This window comes from Phoenix dactylifera, chromosome 11, assembly GCF_051530095.1.
Source record: "Phoenix dactylifera cultivar Ajwa chromosome 11, Ajwa_hap1_PhDact_Kaust_v1.1, whole genome shotgun sequence".
NCBI classification, from domain to species: Eukaryota; Viridiplantae; Streptophyta; class Magnoliopsida; order Arecales; family Arecaceae; genus Phoenix; species Phoenix dactylifera.
In genome coordinates, this window is record NC_143200.1 from 8,008,267 (window position 1) to 8,029,439 (window position 21,173).

Consider the following 21,173-nt stretch of genomic DNA (forward strand, 5'->3'; position numbering starts at 1 on the left):
TAGCAGATTTTGTTTTGTTTGTTTGGATCTGCAGCTGCAATTAGGATTTCTATTAGACTAATGCTCGGGTATCATGGGGTGAATGCTGGCTTTGGTGTTTCATTTTATGGTTAACTAAATGAGATCTAAATTCATAGGTGGCAGTTTATGCAATCTAAGTGCTGAGCCCAGCGGACATTCTTCCAGAAGATAATGCAACATTTCGGTGATTCTCATAAACACAGTTGTCTAGTATTTGGTGCTATCATCTATTGTTTCTTATAATCATATGTGAATGTTCTTGTACAGTAGTCTTAAGTTTAGTAGGTTTGTTAGATGATTTTCTCATACAGCTGATTGTTTTTCTCCTGCTTGCATGGAGGCTCTAAAATTGATGGTTGTTGGTGGTCTTAAGTTTATATATATCTTGTAGAAAAAAAATTCTTCCAGGAACTTATTTCAAACAACCGTCAAAAGCTGCCATATTCTTAAGTGACACATCTTCTCCAGTGTTCCCAATAATTATCCATTTTGCAGTACTGTGAAATATATTCAAACTTGTCATTTTTAAGTACTTGTGTATGCATGCTAGTTGTATTTGCTCCAGGAGTGTAGCAAGATGACTTTTCAAACATGGTTAAAAGAGCATTATAGTAGAGTTCCATTGGACTTCTAAGATAATGGATCCAATTTTTTTTAATAAACTCAAATAATTACAAATAAATAAGTAATCAAAACAAATAAATAGGAATCAATTGAGTAGGAAAACTTAGCTATAGAGGCATGCGGATTGCATTGCCCCTAAAGATATATTTCACATCAATTACCCATGAATCTACCCTTGTTTCTAATTTGTTGGGTTGACCAAGTTTATTTTGTTGATGCAAGAAACTTGGGCTTCTGCTGCTGCCAGCACCTCCAAAATTCTAACCATCCTTTAAGGTGTTACCTATATGAGGCGGAGGCTGGGGATGTACTATGTACTCTTTGAGGATAATTCGACCACGATGATCGAGTGAATCCGAGATCGGAGTCGGAGACGTGGGATCAATTCTAAACTGCTACTCCAGGATATCTGTAGACTCTTAGCCCAGTATGGACTATCACATGTTTCACACATTTTCAGAAAGACGAATAGCATTGCTCGTTGGGTGGCTTTCTTCGTGGCCCACCATTCTGAAAGCTTTGCTTGGATAGATTGTGTGTCGGTGTCTGTTTCTTGCACTGTCTTATTTTTTCTAGTTCAGTTGGTTGCACTTACATCCGTGTGTGAGCCACAAGTTGCAACAAAAAAAAAAAAATAAAAAAAAATAAATAATTGAAAAGAAAGATAAAAAATTGTTATCCTTCCCAAGTCAACACTGTTTTACACCCAGCCCGTACGCAAGATAGCAAATGACCTTTGCCAGTTTGAGAGGTGCAAAAATGCGCACCGCTGGCAATACCCGCCACCCTGAGATGGGCATCGGCCGAGATTTTCTTCCTCTTATTAATGCGTTGAAGGTAGCAGACATAAAAATCTAAGGGCTACCAACGTCTCCATTACCCGGCAGTCGAACGACCCTCCAATCCCCGTCAGCCGCAAACTCTCTCTCTCTCTACGCGATCACCCTCGCGCTTCATCTACCCGCGGTCTTCTGCTCTTTGCGGTATTCTCTCTCCCCGAGCTGCCCAATTTCCCCGCCCCCTCTCCCTAGTTTATGTAATCGATATTATTTCGTTTATGTAGTTTTCTATCTAGATTTAACTCTCTTGACGCACCCCTCTGGAATTCTGGGAGTTTCGTAAAGTTCAATACCGAGATCTGACATCAACTATGCTCTATTTCCATCAGCGGTCGCATTGTTCTTCCTTGTAATCGGATTTGCTCATGCTCTTTGGCATAGTATATACTATTCTGCGTCGACCTTTTGAGTTGTTTTTGCCAATGATTCCTGCTAAAAGCTATGTCCTGTGTTACTTCAAGATTTTGCAAATCCCTTCTCAGAATTCTTGTATTTCTGTAAATGATTGTTTTGAGGATTGTTGTTGTTTGACCTAAGACAATAAAGTACTTTGTTTGTAATAAAGCCTGCACAGAAAAATCTGTTTATGCACAATGATTACCCATCCAATAAGAAACTTGAAAGATGACCTGCACTTTGTACAAATATAAATAGTAATAGACACCATTGCACATATGCAGTTGCTACTTGTGCACCCTAAAACATAGACACATCATTTTTTTCAAATAATTTAAAGTAGTTTCCGTTAATGATCTTTTGCTATCACTATTTTCATCAAAGATTCATTTTCCATCTATTTAAAGTTTTTTCCATGTTAATGTTTTTATGTACAGATTATATTTTGGATGAGAGGAAGGGGAAAGAATATCTATTGCACATGCAATTTACAATACTATTAAGTACATGGAGTGTTTGTGATCAAGTGGAGATAGACAGATCAGGTTAATGATTTTTTCACATATGTTTTGCTAAGATCATGAGGTGATAGATAGGGCATAAAAGGGTTTTGTGGCTGCAATGATAATTGACTAACTGAATCTTTTTTTCCTTTTAAACATATATGTAATTTGACCTGGAGAATGTGGAGTAGAGATGGTTGTTCCCATTACCGAGAAGATAATAATTTGGGTTATGAAGTAACATAATGTGTAACTTCTGCTTTTTTTTTTAATGCCTTTTATTGACATCTCGAAAAAAATCTTGAAAATGACGATCTCATGTCTGCTTCAAAGGATATTTCTTAGGAATAAGGCGTACAATCAAATTATGACTCCTTATGAAAGTTGATAGGCCTGTAGATACAAGTGCAATACAGTGGTTTTGGGATGAACCTAGAAGTTTAAAGGGAACATATGGTGCACTGTGGATTGCTGGTGGTGACTTTGAGGTCAGTTGGTCATCCTTTAAAAGAAATGGCAAGATAAGTAATGCTAGAGTCTTGCTGGAGTGTAAGCACCTTGTCAATGTTTTGGAGCTTGGAGACATTCCTTTGGCTGTTCAAAAATGTCGGCGAAACCATCCGCTGGTCATTACCCCCATTTAGTTTAGAGTTAGAATCATGAGGCCATAACTTTGCAGGTTCGGAAAAATACAGTTGATGTATGAGGAGTTGAACGTGGTGAAGAAGTGGTGCAATGAGGCCCTGGCCTCTTTTTCTGTTGATATCTACTCTGGAAGTTAAGCTTCCCAAACTTAATCTTAAATGTTGGACTTAGGAAAGGGCAGAGGGTGGATTCTTAATAGGATTAATTGGCTTGATGTGGAGGTAGAAAGAGATCTAGGTGAAGATGAGACAGCTGACCAATGTTTTTAAAGATAGATCTGAAAGAGACTCTTAAAAAAGTGACAAAGGTCCTGCACGGCATGATTAAAAGAAGGGGATTGAAATTCAGCTTTTTCCTGTAAAATTGCTAACATTAAAGGAGGACCAAACTATTTTCTATGAAATTGATGGATAATATTGTACATGTGAAACTAAAATATCTAACGAGTTTTATGAGTATTCCATTGGCTTGTTTGGCAATATGAAAAAGGAAAAAAGAGTAGCTGAGGCTTCATGATCTTCTATTTTTCCCTGGAAATAGGGTGATTTGTCTTTTCTTTGTAGAATCAACCAAACAAGCATTGATCTAGGCAGGGATTAAGCTTCAAGCTTGATAGTTATCCAATGTTCTTTTTTCTGAGGAAGTTAAGGATAACTTCCTTAGGCTATTTTAAGACTTGTATCTGGGGACAATATAATCTAACATACAAAACTATGCTTTCGTCACTCATATCCCCAAAAAAGAGAGGAAATCATGTGTATGAATTCTGATGCATCTGTCTGCTCGGTGAGGTTTTTATCATGTTTGGTTAATAGGCTACAGACTGGGGCTAGTGATGCCTGTGACTGTCAACTTCCTTTAATGAAAGGCAGATTCATACCGGATTGCTTCATTAGCACCTATGAAATCATATCTGATTGTAACATGAGGGAATGATGGAGTTATGTAAATTGAATTTTGAAAAAGCTCATGATAGAGTTTACAGGGGTTCGATTCTAGAATTTTTGAAGGCGAGAGGCTTATGATAGAATTTCTTGTTGCCTCAGATATAGTGAATTAGCAATCTTGTTCTAGTAAGCTAGGTAGGTTGAGGGGGGGAGGTGGGCAAGAGAGAGAAAGAGAGAGGCTAACCCTTGTCTCCATTCCATTTCTATTCTGGTGGCTAATGTTCCAAGTAGAATCTATAGTTGAGGCTGGATTGGTAGAGGGCCTTGTCCTAATGTTGAGGCAAATGGTGTTAAGAACCTTCTCTGTGCAGATGACACCTTGCTTTTTCTCATGCTAAGGAGTAGCTAGTAGACCTAAAGTTTATTCTATATTCTTTTCAAATTCTTACTGGCCTCGAGATCAGTGTATTTAAAAGATTGACTTAGTGCTTTTGTTGTATCTATTTTCAATTTTAAGGTGGATTGGATGTCATTAATCAAAAGAATAAATAAGAGACTTGCAAGGTGGAAAAGAAAGGTCTTATCTAACTGTAGGATGTCGTTAATAAGAGACTTGCATTAGTCCGCTTAGTTCTCTTAGCATTGTTGTGGGCATGTCCATTTTCCTTCTGTTAGTATCAATGATGAACAAGATTGATTCTTTTTGATGGACCTTCTTTTGGTGAGGTAAGGTGAAGGTTTATGGTTATTATTACTTGGTTAATTAGATAAACTTTACAAAGGAAGGGTGAAGAGACTTCCTTGCATATCTAGGAAAGTAGCGGTAGAGACTTCTTCAGGCTATATGAGAAAATTAGTCCCGACTTGCCCAGCCTAACTTGTCCAACCCAGTTTTAGGCAGGCTTGGGCAAGGTTTCTTTGACCTGTCAAATCAGACCGGGCCTAAAACTTGAGGCTTGTTTAGAATACAGAGTTAGTCTAGGCTAAGTAAAAATTGTATTGTCTTGGCCTAGTCCAACCTAATTTTTAAAAATGTATGAAATATATTATATTAGGTGAAAATGGTAAGTTATTTAAAATCAAAATCTCCTTTCACTCTGTTTTCTCAAAATCCAAACCCGTCTTTGTCCTCCCACCCCCGAACCTTGGACTTTTTTCTCTCTGCCTCCCCGACCTCTATTGCAAATGACAATAACACAGTTATGGCACTTTCCCTTCTCCTCCTCCTTTCCCTCCCCAGCTACCGCAATTCATGATGAAAATGGGACCCCCCCTCCTCTCTCCTGCACCCCCTTCACTGCTCATGAAACTAGAGCCACTCACTAGATTTGGTGTACTTCCTCTCTTTCAATCTCTCACTTGGTTAACATGCTGGACCCCCATCATTTGGGCTTGTGCCCTAGGCCTAGACCAGGTCAGGCTAGGTGGGTATAGGACCTGCAGTGCAGCAATCAGGCCAGGCTTAGGCTGAAGAATTTAGTCATGGATACAAGCCAGGCATGGGTCATCCTGTTGGCCTTGATACTGAGCTTAGGCCTGGTTTGAACCTGGGTGACCTGGTTGAAGCTCAAGTCCACCAAGGCTAAGGATGCGGTTTGAAGGCCGTGGAACCTTTCGAACTATTATAGAAGAAAAACATATGACAGGAGAATTTGGCTCTTACGTTTATAGTCTCTCCCTTTTGGCAAGGTGCTAGTAGTTCCCGAAATAGTTTCGTTTACTTCATTAGTTCTCAATTAGGAAAGAGGAAGTCTATTGATTCTAAAAAGACCATTGGCTGGAAGAATGACCACTAGTGTTTTTCTATCCTGATTTTTTTCAGATCTGTGATAAGGAGGAGGTTAAAATACCAAGCTGTGTATGAGTTATTGAATGTTGAGGTAAGTTGGCATCCATAGTTTAGAAGGGAGATGGAAGAGAGCCTTATGTAGGAGTATTTTCAATTCAAGTCATCATCTCAGTGTTCCTCCAAATAGAAGGGACAAATGCCTTTTGGAGGTGGGAATGGCCAGAGATATATTCTCTTCAATATTTTTGCTGGTTTTTAACTTCAATGATTTGTTTTCTAAATATTACATAGGCCCTTTGGAGAACTCCTGTGCTGGAGAAGGTTATAAACTTGCAATCTTTATTTGGTAAGCATTGGGAAATAAATTTTTAATATGTCAAAGTCTTGCCCAGTGAAAATGGTCAACCCCCACTGATGCTCCTTCTGTGGATATCAAAAAGAAATGATAAAGCACATGTATTTTACTAGTCCTTTTCCTAAAAGCTTTAGGACAGTCTTCAGGCATTTGCTGAAAATCAAAGAGTGGCCAGCCAGCTTCTCTTCCCATTGAATGATTTGGAGAAACAAAAGGGTCAGATCAGCTTTTGGAAAGGGATGGAACACCATTGTAGCTGTGATCTGTGTGTTTACTTGGAAAGTGAAAGAACAGTTTTCTTTGTCTGAAACCTATCTCTTCTTTTCTGTAAAAGTTCTTCAAAACATTAAATTTCTCTTTTTGAACTTAACCAGCACAAATAGCAGGTAAAGCTAATGAGGAAATTAAGCCATCTCCTCAGGCATTAACTTAATCAGTTCCTTTGGTTCTTTATTATTTCTGTTTTGATGGTCTTCAGGCTGTTCCTTATGGAAGTATCTGGCTGTAATTTCCTATTTCTTAATAAATTGCTGTACCTTTTCTATATATATGCATGCATGCATATGTGTTTCGATGAGAGAAAGCTGAGCGAACGGTATATTATGTAAAATTAAAACAAAAAGAAATTGAAACATAGCCAAGGACTTATATGGAGATGATAAAATGCATCCAGTAAACAAGCAGAAAACAAAATGGCAAGGATACCTTAATGAAGAGATTAGCAACCACAAAAATGATTCATCATTTAAACATGCAGAATACTTGCAACCCAACACGTTCTGTCCAAAAACTAACTTTCAGCATGTTGAAGCTTATTGCACCATCCATGTACAGTTGGGTCTTCAAACACTCTTCCATTTCTCTTTCCTGAGACTTTTGCTACCCCACAGATGTAAATGTAATACTATCATGTTACTGGCATTCATTTCTTCTACGCTATAGTTCCAGACAAGCAACTACTCTATGCCATTTATAGATGTATGAAGAAGTAGAAATCAGGAGAATAGAGCACCAAAATGTCCAACTAAGAAATATTCACATCCTTATGTTATAAAATAGAATTAGTCACCCCACTCTTTTTCATGTATTAAATATCAGTGTGCCATGATTAATTTATCTGTCATTATTTTCCTTTGAGTGAATGCATAATTATTGATAAAAATAAGATCACCAAATATTCTCTACAACCTTCCAGTCAACATCTGGATCCCTTCCATCCTTTCTCTTTGATGTCAGTTCTCTTTTTCTGATAATATTCCTATAAATTATTTTAAAAAATCAATTCCATTAAAAATGCTGATATGCTTCAGTTGGTTATATTTAACTCCTGAAAAGCCATTTAAATTAGGTTTTTTGTTGTTCTTTCTATCTAGAATTTCATCTTGTTCACCAAGTTGACACTTCAGTTTGTATTCTCTAGTGGTGTTTGATGGACAAAGAAACCAGAGTTTGACTTCAGTTGATGCCAGTTGTTAAATGAAGCCAAACAATGAAAATCAGCTATCTTGCTGCTTTGCTGCTAAACTTGGTCGAGATGATCTCAGACAACTAGGAACATAAGGCTGCTTATAATATGCTTCATCTTTTGGTTGAAATTTCCAGTTCATTTCACTGATCTCATAATCTTATTCTCTAGCCATTGAGTCAAATTTTGTCACCAGTATCCTTATCTGAGCTGTCAATGCTGTAGTTGATTGGAAGGAAATCCTCAGCTTCCCTCTTCCTTAAGATATGCAATCTCTTGCTTTTGAACCCAATCTAATTTTTACTGATATAATCAATCAAAACCAACCATTTAATTTTCGAGTATTTTAACTTTGGCATTTTCTAATACTTCTAGATCTTTCTATCTGTTTCATGTTTCTTTCTTTAACTTTCTTATGTCTAATGGTGCAGGGATGTTGGGGAAATCATCAGCATCACCATTGCTGACCTTTGAATCTTCAGGATTTTGCCCCTTCTTATCTGTAGGTTGCTTAGTATAAACCTAATTTTTGGTTTTGACATCTATATTACATGTCCTCTGGCTGCAACTTATAGAAATATGCACCTAAGCTATTAAATCAGCAAGATATAGGTTGAGAAAGCATGCACAAATATTCAGTGAAAATTTGGGCTAAACTACCTTATTAGATCCAAGTTCGTGGATGAGGAATGGTTTCCATGTCTTGTAAATCCATTGAAAAATAATAAGGAATCGATAAAAGTTCTAGAGCATCTGTTAACATATTAAAAAACACTTTTGGTGTAATGAACTAGTATGCCACTTGTCAGTAAATTGATGCATTTATGTACCTCCTTCTTCATAGATTGATGTGCAAATGTAAAATCTTTGTATGGACATATCTTTTGACTATAATGTACATTATCTTGTTCCAGTCAGATGTATCAACTTCAACACCAAGCTTGGCACTGCTTATGCAGAATCCACCATGTGGAGTAAGGCCCCATATCCAAATAAATATAAATAAGGAAAGATGTCGCATTTTAAGCTGGACATTGAAAAGGTGGAAGATAAACTCAATTGGTCCAACAGAGGTAGTAGTGCTAGAAGATGAAGAGAAGAAAACATGGGAAGAATGCAAACAAACACTCTCCACATTAAGTTTTTCAGCTGAGGAGGCAGATGTGATGCTCAGGAAAGCATTTGGATGGATTCATTCGCCTTACTGGGGTGAAGAGAAAAATAAGTTAGTTCCAAGAAATGAAATGGTAAATGAAGTCTTGGAGTACCTGAAGGGCTTAGGCCTTTCTGATGATGATCTTCGCAAATTACTCAAGAAGTTTCCTGAAGTGCTTGGATGTGATCTTGATGATGAAGTGAAGACCAATGTTGCCACTCTAGGAAGGGAGTGGGGAATCAAAGGAAAAACTCTTCGAAATCTTCTTCTGCGGAACCCCAAAGTTTTAGGCTATAATGTGGATTGTAAGGGAGATTGCATGGCTAAGTGCACCCGGTGTTGGGTTCGCTTTTAGTACTTTTGCCTGCAGATTGGTATATATTCATAATGTTTCGCAATCCTTACCCATGTATTTTGAGTTGACGTTCAGGTAAGTTGAAAAAGGCTTTGCAGTTTAAAGATTAACATATAGGAGGTCAAAAGTCAGGAAGCTAAACGTTTTGGAAGACCTTCCAAAGTTATTTGCCATCTATGATGGATAAATAACACCAATGTTTTTTCTTGTTTTACAGGTTGGAGGTTCACTCATGTCCACAATCTGAACATGTTCAAATGTTTACTATCCCAGAGACAACTTGTTTCCTATTTGAGGGGGTTCCAAGTTGAACTCAGAAATGAGTGTATCTTGTGTATAACATTGTCAATTGAAAAAGCGCTGCAACTTGTTGGTGCAGGTAAACTATAATATACATTTTTGAATCTGATCACTTGTTTATCAGTGCATGTCCCCCTGCATCACTTTATTTGAAATTTGACTACGGTCATGTTTATAATGAGTGGAGGGTTTTCTTCTAAATGGGGCACAGCTTCAATGGAAAAAAACCGATCGTTATGCCAAAATCCAAGCACATTGTTAAACAGGATATAGTACAAGTATGATCTTTTTATTTTCTTTTTTCAGTGCATTAACAGGTATGATCTTTTCCAGAGTCCAGTAGCTCTTAATTGCTGATCACCTGTGCACCTCCACAAGATATTCCTGTTTCTTTCAGTGTTGCAAGCTGGTTGGCATAATTTTCACATCTCTTTCTCTCTCTCTCTCTCTCTCTCTCTCTGTGTGTGTGTGTGTGTGTGTGTGTGTGTGTGTGTGTGTGTGTGTGTGTGTGTGTGTTTTGAGAGGATGGAGTGGTGATAGGTCTCCACTCATTTCATTCAGAAAAGCATAGCCAGCAGGGAGCTGACCTTCAGGCAAAATGTCCTACTCTTTCCCAAGAGACTTCTTTACATCTAGAGAGTATAAGATTAGGTTTTTAATTCCGAGATCTCAGCTGTCTCGGAGGCTGCTTGATACTGTTATAGACCAAGATCTTGGTTGATCTCGTGCCTGGATTGGAAGCTGAGACCAAAAAAGTCGGTCTCCAGATGTTGGAAATCTTGGCTGATATTATAAGAACCAAAATTTTTGAGATCACATTTATTCTGAAAAATATATATTACTTCCATATTTAGCAGCAGATTTAAATAATTAATTATTAAAATATTATTTTAAAATTATAAAAAGTAATTAGGAAATCTTGATCGATGTTTTGATATCATATCAGTTGATATATCGAATTATATTGGTTTATTAAAATGGGTGCTTCAGTGCATGGGTCAAATTATGCAGCTTTATCCTTGTCTACGGAGAAACTATTTCTTTGTATGGATTCTATGAAACTTAGGTCATAATGAAGCAATATTATTATTGTGCCAAGACTTCCGGCTATCATATTGGTATGTAAGTATGCCAGAGACAGAATATATCGGTATAACTGATATCTCATTTTGTATCGATACAAGCCTGCTATTATATTGATATCTCTGTCGAGAAAATCGCCAAGATGAAAACCTTGAATACAGGTTACAATCCCAGCCTACAGGAAGAAAACCAGCATGAAATCCCACGTATTCCCATGCTCTAAAAGCAGGATCCTCAATCCAAACCTACAGGAGTTCGAAAAAAGAAGTTCGAAAGAGAAGCTAGGAAGAACAAGTCATGGAAGACTGGAGGCCACTCTATATTGCTTATGCCGATTGGAAGCTAGGTAATGACGCATACATGAGCATCTCCATCTTGGTGTGTTTCATTCGTGGAGCTGCATCTGACCAAGAGAGAGGTAGGGGGGAAAATCTCATAAAGAGAAGGATGTTTGTGATTTTACGACACAACCAACACCCAATTGTTGTGCATTGTCGAGCCCACCGAGCACGGTGCAGGAGGCATTGCAACCTTTTTCACCTTAGAGACATGTCTGCACCCAGATTTCCTTTCACCTTGAAGCAGCGTTTAAAACTAGCACATAATTTTTCAACGCAGGAACACCAGATGAAACGAAGCTCAACATTGGACTGGCTGTAAAGGATGCAAAGCTGCCTTCCTGTTGACTCTACTTTCCTTAGACTACGGTAGTCAAATAAGCTATCTTTTTTTTTTTTTTGATGAAATGGGAGGCCGAGCCACCCTTCATTTATTAGTAAGAAAGCATGTACAAAGCTGGGTTGAGTTAACAATAAAGATAGTTTGACTAGATCCCAATTATCCAAACCCAAATTAAGCTCAGTGATTTGAACTAATGCATTTAAAGTGCCACTAGACTCAAACCTAACTTAGCTTTCTTCGTTAACTGAGATAAAGTCGATTCACTCACATAATCCAATGTTTAGTTCTCTAGTCCCCAAGCTATTGGGCGAAATATTGATTTATTCCGGCCACTCAACCCAATCTTTTTTAGAAAATTAATTTGATCACTTGATTAGACCAGACTGACAAATAGGATCCAATTAACCTAGATTTATTTGTTTTAAAGATCTAATGTTCACAGATTCAAGAAAATTGAGTTATCTTCATCATATTAAGTCAGTTGCTTGAAATTATTGGACTGTTAGTTTTTAAATTAAACACCAATATTTTTATTCACTACTTATGAACAGTTGTTGTAGGTTACTTTATTAAAAACCAATGAAACAAGGATAAATTGCTTTGTTGCCAAAGAAACTTTTTTGTGAAAAGCTAGGATAACATATTAGGCACTCGATAAATCTAGTTTTACTCAAGTACAATTAGGGTGTCACTGAGCCGAGCTTGATCAAGCTTGAATTTGATCAACCTTGGGTTGAAACTAATTTTGAGCTTGAACTCTGGCATCAAGCTTGATTTGTTTACTATACTTTCAGGCTTATTTCAAATTTAACTTCGAATCAAGCTGAACCAGAGCTTAATTGATCAGTTGATAATCTTAAATTGAGCTAAAATCAAGTCAATCTTGAATAAAGCTTGATTCTTGATTTCAGGGTTGGTTCATTACTCGGTGTAGACTTGAATTAACATCTAATGGATTCAAAAAACCAAAAGAAGTACACCACGTTGAGCTTTACTCCAATGGTATATTATATAATATATAATATATAAAATGTAATATAGAGGAATATGTATATAATCCATAATATATATTATGTAATATATAATATATGATATATAATATATGATATATAATGTATATTCTTAATTCATAGAACATAACATATAACATATAATATATAATATATCATACACAATACCTAATATATAATACATAAATATATTTTAAATATATTTGAGCCTAATGAAATGAGATGATCGAGCTCAGCTATTTTTTTTCTCAGTTCTAAATTAATTTCAAGCTTATTTTGCTACTTCAATCTTGGTTTGTTTAGCTTTGAAACTAAGCTTGTTCCAAGCTTTTGTTAAGCCATGGTTGAGCTACTCTGTTCATTGGACAGCCTCAAGCACACATGCTAAAAATCAATGAGATTCTCATTGGTAAAACCATGAGAGACTTTACCAATTAATTAACTAAGCTGCTAGCACCTTCAATCAGGAATAAAGTTATTTGACACAAACAAAACTTTCCCAATTCTTGATCAAGTCATGGATGAACTTCTTCAAACTATTGGAAATATTTTTAAGAAGATCCTACGGGAGCAACTCAATATGCAATAGCCACTCATCTCTTTTTCACAAGTAAATTCTTACTTACAGAAATATACTGAATAATGAACTCTTTTCATTGATAGTTTGTTTATTTGCAATCAAGACAACCTAAATTTTGAATTTTCTTTTTAAGAAGAAGAGCAGATAGATCCATCTAAAATAAATTATTCAGGCTATATGACCAAATAGTTGGCATGCATTACCCAAGAATTCAACTTGAAACCTCCTCCTAAAGAGAAGGGGTGTGAACACCAGGCACACACTATTATCTAAATTTTCCTTTTGGTTTGTTAACCATGGCTCGTGCCATTTAATTCCTCATCTTTCTCTACTACTTTGTTCTAGATAAAGTGCTACATATTTTCACTACCTTTAATGTGATTCTAATATTATCATCCAATGACAAATGGACCCATAGGCTTTTTATGGTTCACGTACTTAGATGTAACATTGGAAGAAGTATCAAGATAGCAAATGCTTTAGTGATGGCTGTAATCATATCTTAACAAAAAGTAATACCCCAACTTTGTTTACTTTTGAATTTTGGATTAAAGCAGGTGTGCATGCGGCTGTTAGTCCCCACTCCACCTACTACACAAAGATTTCTTGGTAAGGCATTCTTTTCTATTTTAATTATCAAAAAAAGCTTTTTGTTTTGGTAAATACGCGGTGAGCAAAGCTACTGGAAGCTCACGGATCCTCTACCCCTAATCCCTATAAAACCTTCCAATCTTTGCATCACACAGCGGCAACTAGAGCACATAGAGAAACTTTCCCGGGTGCTCAGAGGCCCACATAAAGCCTTAGAACACTATACATGGAAAAAAGAACCCCGTGAAATCTTAAAAATCTAATGCTAAAAGGCTCAGCAAGTAGCCATCACAACTAAAACTATGGCAGACTCTGGAAGCAAAGAGATCCCCCCGCCACTCACCCTCCCTTTTCCTTTTCTTTTTTCAAGTGTGCTCTCGTAGGAGGAAGAGTAGTGGCAATTCCACATCAAAAATTAACGTAGTGGTCCAATCTAATCAAATGGCTTTTTTTTTTTGGCTCTTTTGGTGAGAATGTATCAAATGGCTATAGTAAGGGTGGCAATAGTAAATGATAACCAGCAAAACCAACTCAAATGCAACCCAAGACCTCAGATTTAGACACAAACAAGCGCCGTTAATTAGCATGTGGGCTAGGTTTGAGTCTCGTATCGGCTCGAACCTTATTGGGTCAAGTGTTATTTCTCTGACCATAAAATACTAATAGATATATAATGATTACATTTTTGAAGAACTTATGCATGCAATAGCTACTTGATTATCCAGAGCCAGGTTTTAATTGGATTTACCATTAGACATGGAGGTAGAGCTTGTAACTTTGGATCTCTGCATGGTTCCATGTATAATATGTTTCACAAAGGCTCTCCATATGGCGGACTCACACAAGGTAAAAGTTGATAGGTACGCATGGACACGTTGAAGTGCGATAACGTCGAGAAGGTGACCGATGGACAGCTATTCTTAGCGTATGGGGGTGGCAAGTGGAGCACAGATGAGACCACCCCGAAATGACGCCCACGTAAAGTTTGTGCCTCTGCAAACCCAGGTCTATAAGAAGGACACATACCCTATGCTCTCCTCCTTGCTCTGCTCTTCTGCCTCTCTCTCTGTAGCTTCTTCATCTCTCCCTCCATTTCCCATGGCCAAGGCTAGGATCTTCTTACCACTGTTTCTATTGTTTCTTCTGGTGGAGGTACGTCCATGTGTTATGGCTTTGGTTTTGTGACCTAGTGTAGTTGGGTACGTTTGGCTTGGTTTTTTTTTTTCTTAATCTTTTCTTTTGCTCGAGGGCTCAGTGTTCTAAAGGAAATTGCATGTGAGATTGTCATATGGATAGCAGCTATGGATCTTGTGAGACCTTGGACAAAAGCCAGTACCATGCCTATAATTCTTTGCTACAGTTGGTGCTTTCATATCCACTTTTTAACATTAATTTTTGGACTAGTTTTTTGTTCACTTATCCGTGGCTCCTAGCTAAGTCTATCTCGGAGGCAGCTGCCAAATATTGGTTGGTTGTTTGAGTTGAAGGATTCAAGTCATCTCTTTGATCATTCTTTTATCTAGTTTCCTAGCCATACGTAGTAGGGCTATGAAATGAGCAAGCTATGAGAAGCTCGTAGACAGCCTCATATGATCAATTAATAAAATAGCTGATTTTATATCTGACTCGATTGAGTGTAAAACATGAATGTTTACGCAAAGATTTTAAATTCTATGGGGTGGGGATATTTTCTTTTCTCCACTGGACTCCCCACTACTATCATGACTCATCCCGATGGTTGTCGTGGTCAAGTATCCTGTTAGATACCCTCCGTTGCTCTTCTCCTTTTTGTTCCTTTATCCAAAACATTAAAACAAATTAAAAAAAATAGACAAATATAACTAGGATATTACATGATCGTCAGGTTGAAGAAAAAATTTTATAGAAAAACTATACAACCGCTTATGAATATTAGACAATTAGAAAATAACACATGCATAAATACGGCCAAAATGAGAATGTTATAAGAACGAATCTAAAAAATGAAGCTATGCATAACAAAGGTGGAGGAAGCATCAATTAAGGATAAATTAAGAAAAGAACAACTTAGATAGTTTAGACATATATATATATATATATATATATATATATATATATATATATATATATATATATATATATATATATATATATAATAGAGTTTTTTTGCTTATATACCCTCCAAAATATATAAAATTGTATGAATACCCTCATAAAATTGCTATTTGCATGTATATCCTCATAAAATACTTATTATATATATATACTCTTCTTTTATTCTTTTTTTTTATATATGTACCCATGTCATCTAACATCGTTAAAAAATAAACGATTTAAAATCAAAATAACTGAAATACCCTTATAAGTATACATGCAAAAAGAAAACTTTATATGAACATATATGCAAATAGCAACTTTGTGAGTATATTCATTCAATTACGTATATTTAGAAGGGTATACAATTAAAAAAATTCAATAAACAATGATCAAAATCCAGTAAAGATAATCATTAATAAAAAAATAACAAAAAGACTAAATCGTGTTAATATCAACTCTTATAGAATAAATCATGCTATTTTAAGAAATTCTTGCCTAAAAAACAAACAACAACTCAACATTTACAAATCATTAAAAAATATTTTACTAATCTAAGCATCTATAATTAATTTAAATTTGATATGCTTTAATCTTTTAAAAATAATGACGAATATATAGATGTCATAGATTCAATAACGATAATTATATCAAAATCAAATGAAAAATAGCATTACCAAAATGATCACATAATATTCCAACTTGACTGAGTCAAGATTTTAAAAAAGAAATTTGATAATGTGACTCGATCTTTTTTTGACTTGTCAATCCAATTGAATCATAAAAGACGACAAATTTTAGTCGAGTTTTGATTTCTTTTTAATAGATTTTTTGAATGTATATCCTTCTAAATATGAAAAATTGCATGCATACCCTCATAAAGTTGCTATTTACGTATATACCGTTATATCTTTTTTTACATATCTACCCATAAGGGTGTTTTAGTCATTTTTATTTTAATCCACTTTTTTTAACGACGTTAAATGATATGGGTGCATATGCGAAAAATAAGAAAGATATACATACAAATAGAAATTTTACGAGGGTATTTATGTAATTTTATATATTTAGGAGGGTATATATGCAAAAAATCTTATATAACATAAGTCGAAGTATGAACCAGTATGAATAAGTGATTTGATATCTAGATAGAGAAAGACCGAAGTCATATAGAATAAAATACTAAGAAAAAGGCTTGATATCTCAATATCTTTCGCTCCCAAACTGGTCGAGCAGGATGGATGAAAGGAATTTATGTAGCCAATACCAACTAATTTAGAATTAAGATTAGTTGAGTTGAGTTGAGACTTGAGCATGAACTGCATTTTTCGAGCGCAGTCCATTTATGCTACTTAACTTCGTTACATGGAGTAACTAAATCAAAATATGTCTTGCATCCTTGATTTTCTAGAAGGGCCTGAGTCAGTTGGTTACCTAGACATTTGATCATCCAGCCCACCACGTAATTATGCCTTTTGAGACTCCTTTCAAAAAGGATACCAACTAAGTTTAGCTCTTATATTGTATGTTTCCAAAACTTACCTTAATTTGCTTGATTGTCACTAAAGGGCCAGACATCAAAATTATCCAACAAGTTCTATTGCAGTCTTACATTACCAACCGAACATTAATTTTATGACAGATTTAGAAGGACCAATTTGGCCACTACAAGTATTCAGGAGGATTACCAAACTCGATGTGGAATATTTTGGCCACTACGAGTATTCAGGAGATCACCAGACTTGATGTTGAACACTTGGCCATTATGAGTACTCAATAGGACCACCAAACTCAATACAAAATACTTTGACCATTATGGGCAAGGTTGGACAGGGTTCAGAAGCGAGATTTGCCATATTGAAAAATCGAGTCATAGGCTAAACTTTAGGATGCCATAATTTGGTCATACGATGCTTGATTGTGATGATCTTTTGTTTTGAAATTGAAAATCTTTTTGAGATCTACAACTTTGGGTAACCTCAATCGTTTAGGCCTCGAAATGGACTGGTTAAACCAAAAGATTTCTTTTTAGGTAAGATTTTGACTGGGTGTAGCTCTCTATTCGAGAATAATCAGGCGGAGCGACAGAAAACAGAGTTGATATAGAAGTCAAGATCTACCTCCTCAAAAATTTTAGATGTTTTTAGAATATTTTTATTAATTATATTTGTTTTAAGATATTTAATCCTATTCGAACTAGAAGATAAATTCAACTCAAATTGTGAAAGGGATGACCTCACTAGTATTATAAATAGGGGCTATGTACCTCACTTTAAGAGTATGAAGAATGATCAATGAAAGAAAAGCCCTACTTTTGAAATTTCTTCATTTTTTTTTAGTTTTCTCTTAAGAGATTTAAGTTGAGTGGATTGAAGGAAAACTTTTTCTCGGATCAATGACATACCATTCATATTCATTGCAAGCTCCACCATTGTAAGAAATCTCTCTGGTCTTTTGAAATGGAAAAAGCTTTGGGACCCAAACCTGGTACAAAAAATACAAGCTTTAGAGCTATTAATTGCAAGGTGATTTGTGCTTTGCACCAACGACCTCTGGATTGCATTGACATCCTCAATGCCACTAATCCTTTTTTTTGACACGTGGCATTCTAGTTATGAAATTTTTTTCGTGGTACCAGTTTGCTCCCGTAGCATCTCTTTGAAAATATATTGGTATATTCCGAGATTTCACACAAATTAAAAATTTATGAATATTTAAAAACTGTTATTGATATACATACTATTTAGGCGACTTTGTTATCATATTGTGATGATATAACCAATAAGGCTCTCTTCTCCATCATGTGACCTGTATTTATTTCAAATCATGGTGAAATCAAGCGGCCACCTTCTAGCTCGCATAAGGAGACAAGTCATACATATAAGTCACCATTTATATACAGATGGACAACAAATTATATTATCTTATATATATATAGGTTATGTTAATTATATCAATATTAATATGCTCAACCATCATTAAAATTTATTTTTTTATATAATATGCAACATATCAATTACGTTGATATATATATATATATATATATATATATATATATATATATATATATATATATATATATATATATATATATATATATAATAGATGCTCAATTTATACGGGGTTCTCCATTCACCATATGATGCTGGTATTAATGATACCAAAATTAATATACTCAAATATTATTAAAGTTTATTTTTTAATGTGCAACACAAATCATCTAATAAAGGCTTCTATTTATTTATAATTAATCGCTGGTATGATCACACTGCTTTTAAAAATAATTGAAAAATGGAGAAAAAATATATCTTGTACATTGTGTAGGGCCGGTAATATTAATGACGTTATCATAATCTGAGTTTTTCTGCATGCATAAAGGCTTAACTTGTGCAAAGTATTCACCATGTTTCGATATTAATGATGAAAGTTTCTAATCGACTATAATTAAAGTTCATTACTTAATGTTCAATACAAATTTGGTTTTGACATCTTTTGTTCATTATCATATGTTATACTAGTATACTATATTTCAAGAACAACTAAAAGAAAAAAAATCTTGCACATTGGATGGGTCACATGCTAGTATGGATCAAATTACTCTCAAGTGTTAATCTCCAAATTTTGCTTCTCTAGTATAATTGCTGTTATTTAATGTTTTGGCTATATTTTGGTCTCCAGTTGGACGCGTTCCCCATACCATGGGTGCTTGGAGCAGAGGGAATAGGTAAGGCCACATGACCAACTTTCTTTGCCAGTCTTTTAAGGGAACTGTGATTGGATTACAAAGTTAAATAGACCATGTCTTCCTCCAAGATAAACTATTAGAACAAGATTTATAAATTTATTTGTTTATTTAGATGATATATTGCTAACAGCATCTACATGTGCTGACGTATGGGTTCACGTGCAAGTAAGAGAGAGAGGGGGAAAATAACAACTGAGATTTTTTTAAAAAAAAATCAAAAAAATAAAAAGAAGGGGGCAATTCAATAATAAATAACAGTGTAAATTACAAAAATTCTATTAAAATTAAGGATTAATTAAACTTGCACCCAATAATATAAAAATCTATATTTACCATCTTAAGGTTTATTTTTATTCAATATTTTAATCCATAACTTGATAGAACGTTAGTCAAACCGTTAACCTTAAATAAAATCCAAATGCCGCATCAGAAAAAATTTCAAAAATAACCAAAATAATCTTAAGTGACATAATATTTACCCAAGGATAAAAATAAAATATGTGTATTCTCCTCTCCACTTAAGGGTACTTTTTATTTTTCATATGAGATAAACGGTTTTGTTAATATTGTTAATTTAACTGGATGTAAGTATAGATTGTACAAATTATTGAGTGTAAGTATAATAAACATAAATTTCAGAAAGGTTTTTGCAATTTATTTTAACTAGTATTTCAGCAATTAAAAAATAAATAGCTTTGGTTCTTTTTAAACTAAGAATTAATACTTGCAATTAATCCTTCAATCCAAAAAGAAAAACCACCAATAAGCTACCTTTTAATTGAAAAGTAATCAGATATATAATCAGTAAGTAAAGCATATATTCTAATATCTCCAGGCTTCTACTCTTACTTGGTTTCATTCAAATTATCGAGCACACGATGTAGGGATAAGATACCTTCACTTTTGATCTGGAGATATCTTTTTTCTTCAGAATTTGATATGGAGTAACCAAATAAAGATCGAGCAATGCTTCAATAGTTACATCCCTTTCAAAATATTAGATTTCAATTTATGAAGCATCCAAAGTTCCTTTAAAAAAATCACATCAAGCCACACAAGTATCTGATCTAAAAGATTAAGACAGAAAGTAGCAACAAATAACCAAGCTTGAAATGCCAAATAGCTAAACTTATACAGATGTCAAAGTATTTGTTTCATTGTACTAATTACATCATCTGAATTATTTTTTTTTCTTTTGTTGTTGTTGTTGTTGTTGTTGTTGTTGTTGTTGTTGTAGATTGCTCTTCAAGGTGTGCATATCGCTGCAGCAAGGCATCAAGGCATAAGATGTGCATAAGGGCCTGCAATACGTGCTGCCAGAGGTGCCACTGCGTCCCACCAGGGACCTTTGGGAACAAAGATGTGTGTCCCTGCTATGCTAACATGAAAACCCATGGTGGTCGTCCCAAATGCCCCTAGAAGCCATGTAACTCATGCGAGAGCCACCCAAACATCCATGACCATCACTACCGGGGCTTGATATATACTGTTTAATGTCTGCAATTATATGCAGTCTCAGAAGTTTACGTAAAGAATAAGCATGCACTTTATATTATCACTCTATATTGCTATGTTTAACAATACTGTGGTTGTACTCATATGGGTGAATGTAATCTAGGTTTATATTCTAATAGGAAGGTGTGACATAGAGCTATAGAAGAAGATTTGCAAGGAGGGACTAGAATTGGAGTTACTTAACATGGACCAGATTGGCTGGTGGCTACCGCTGCAATTGATGTGAGTGATGTGAGACGACTATCATATGCACTGGATGCAAATCAGATCATTTGAGCCATAGAAATGCCAGTAATAACTAAAGATTGTTGATTACCGAATCATAAATAGAGAAAAATCACAGTACTCGATTCCTGTAAGGGGTGAATTAGGGACAAACCTCAACATTGATATATATATATATATATATATATATATATATATATATATATATATATATATATATAATCTAGCTTTATATTCTAATAGAAAGGTCTGAAATATAAAAAGACATGCAAAGAGGGATCAAAATTGGTGTTACTTAACATGACCAGGTTGGATAGTGGCTATAGCTGTAAGTG

General features: G+C 35.2%; 2 protein-coding genes across 5 annotated transcripts; both read left to right on the forward strand.

Moving 5' to 3' along the window:
• The first annotated feature begins 1,363 nt into the window (after positions 1-1,363).
• Positions 1,364-9,458, forward strand: LOC103711271 (Mitochondrial transcription termination factor family protein). 4 transcript variants are annotated; one of them, XR_604742.5, is made up of 5 exons: positions 1,364-1,628; positions 2,318-2,425; positions 7,956-8,026; positions 8,439-9,110; positions 9,253-9,458. XR_604742.5 is itself a non-coding variant. In XM_008797355.5 (4 exons), exons 2-4 carry the CDS (start codon positions 2,362-2,364, stop codon positions 9,033-9,035), a joined length of 732 nt encoding a protein of 243 aa, XP_008795577.3. In that variant the 5' UTR covers positions 1,364-1,628; positions 2,318-2,361; the 3' UTR covers positions 9,036-9,458. The 4 variants fall into 4 exon arrangements, 3 of the variants coding, with proteins under 3 accessions (XP_008795577.3, XP_026662114.3, XP_008795578.3); XM_008797355.5 differs by having other exon boundaries at positions 8,439-9,458; XM_026806313.4 differs by lacking the exon at positions 2,318-2,425 and adding an exon at positions 1,709-1,833 and having other exon boundaries at positions 1,366-1,628; positions 8,439-9,458.
• Positions 9,459-14,192: 4,734 nt separating this feature from the next.
• LOC120105008 (gibberellin-regulated protein 11-like) lies at positions 14,193-20,661 on the forward strand. Its single transcript, XM_039117047.3, has 3 exons — positions 14,193-14,432; positions 19,032-19,077; positions 20,336-20,661. Exons 1-3 carry the CDS (start codon positions 14,208-14,210, stop codon positions 20,515-20,517), a joined length of 453 nt encoding a protein of 150 aa, XP_038972975.3. The 5' UTR covers positions 14,193-14,207; the 3' UTR covers positions 20,518-20,661.
• The last annotated feature ends 512 nt before the right edge of the window (positions 20,662-21,173 follow it).

Coding starts and splice junctions, on each gene's coding strand:
- LOC103711271 (XM_008797355.5), top strand. CDS start 2,362: ATGCAATTTACAATACTATTAAGTACATGGAGTGTTTGTGATCAAGTG. Junction 2,426..7,955: donor AGTGGAGATAGACAGATCAG/GTTAATGATTTT, acceptor CTAATGGTGCAG/GGATGTTGGGGAAATCATCA. Junction 8,027..8,438: donor GATTTTGCCCCTTCTTATCT/GTAGGTTGCTTA, acceptor ATCTTGTTCCAG/TCAGATGTATCAACTTCAAC.
- LOC120105008 (XM_039117047.3), top strand. CDS start 14,208: ATGGGGGTGGCAAGTGGAGCACAGATGAGACCACCCCGAAATGACGCC. Junction 14,433..19,031: donor TATTGTTTCTTCTGGTGGAG/GTACGTCCATGT, acceptor TTTGGTCTCCAG/TTGGACGCGTTCCCCATACC. Junction 19,078..20,335: donor GCTTGGAGCAGAGGGAATAG/GTAAGGCCACAT, acceptor TTGTTGTTGTAG/ATTGCTCTTCAAGGTGTGCA.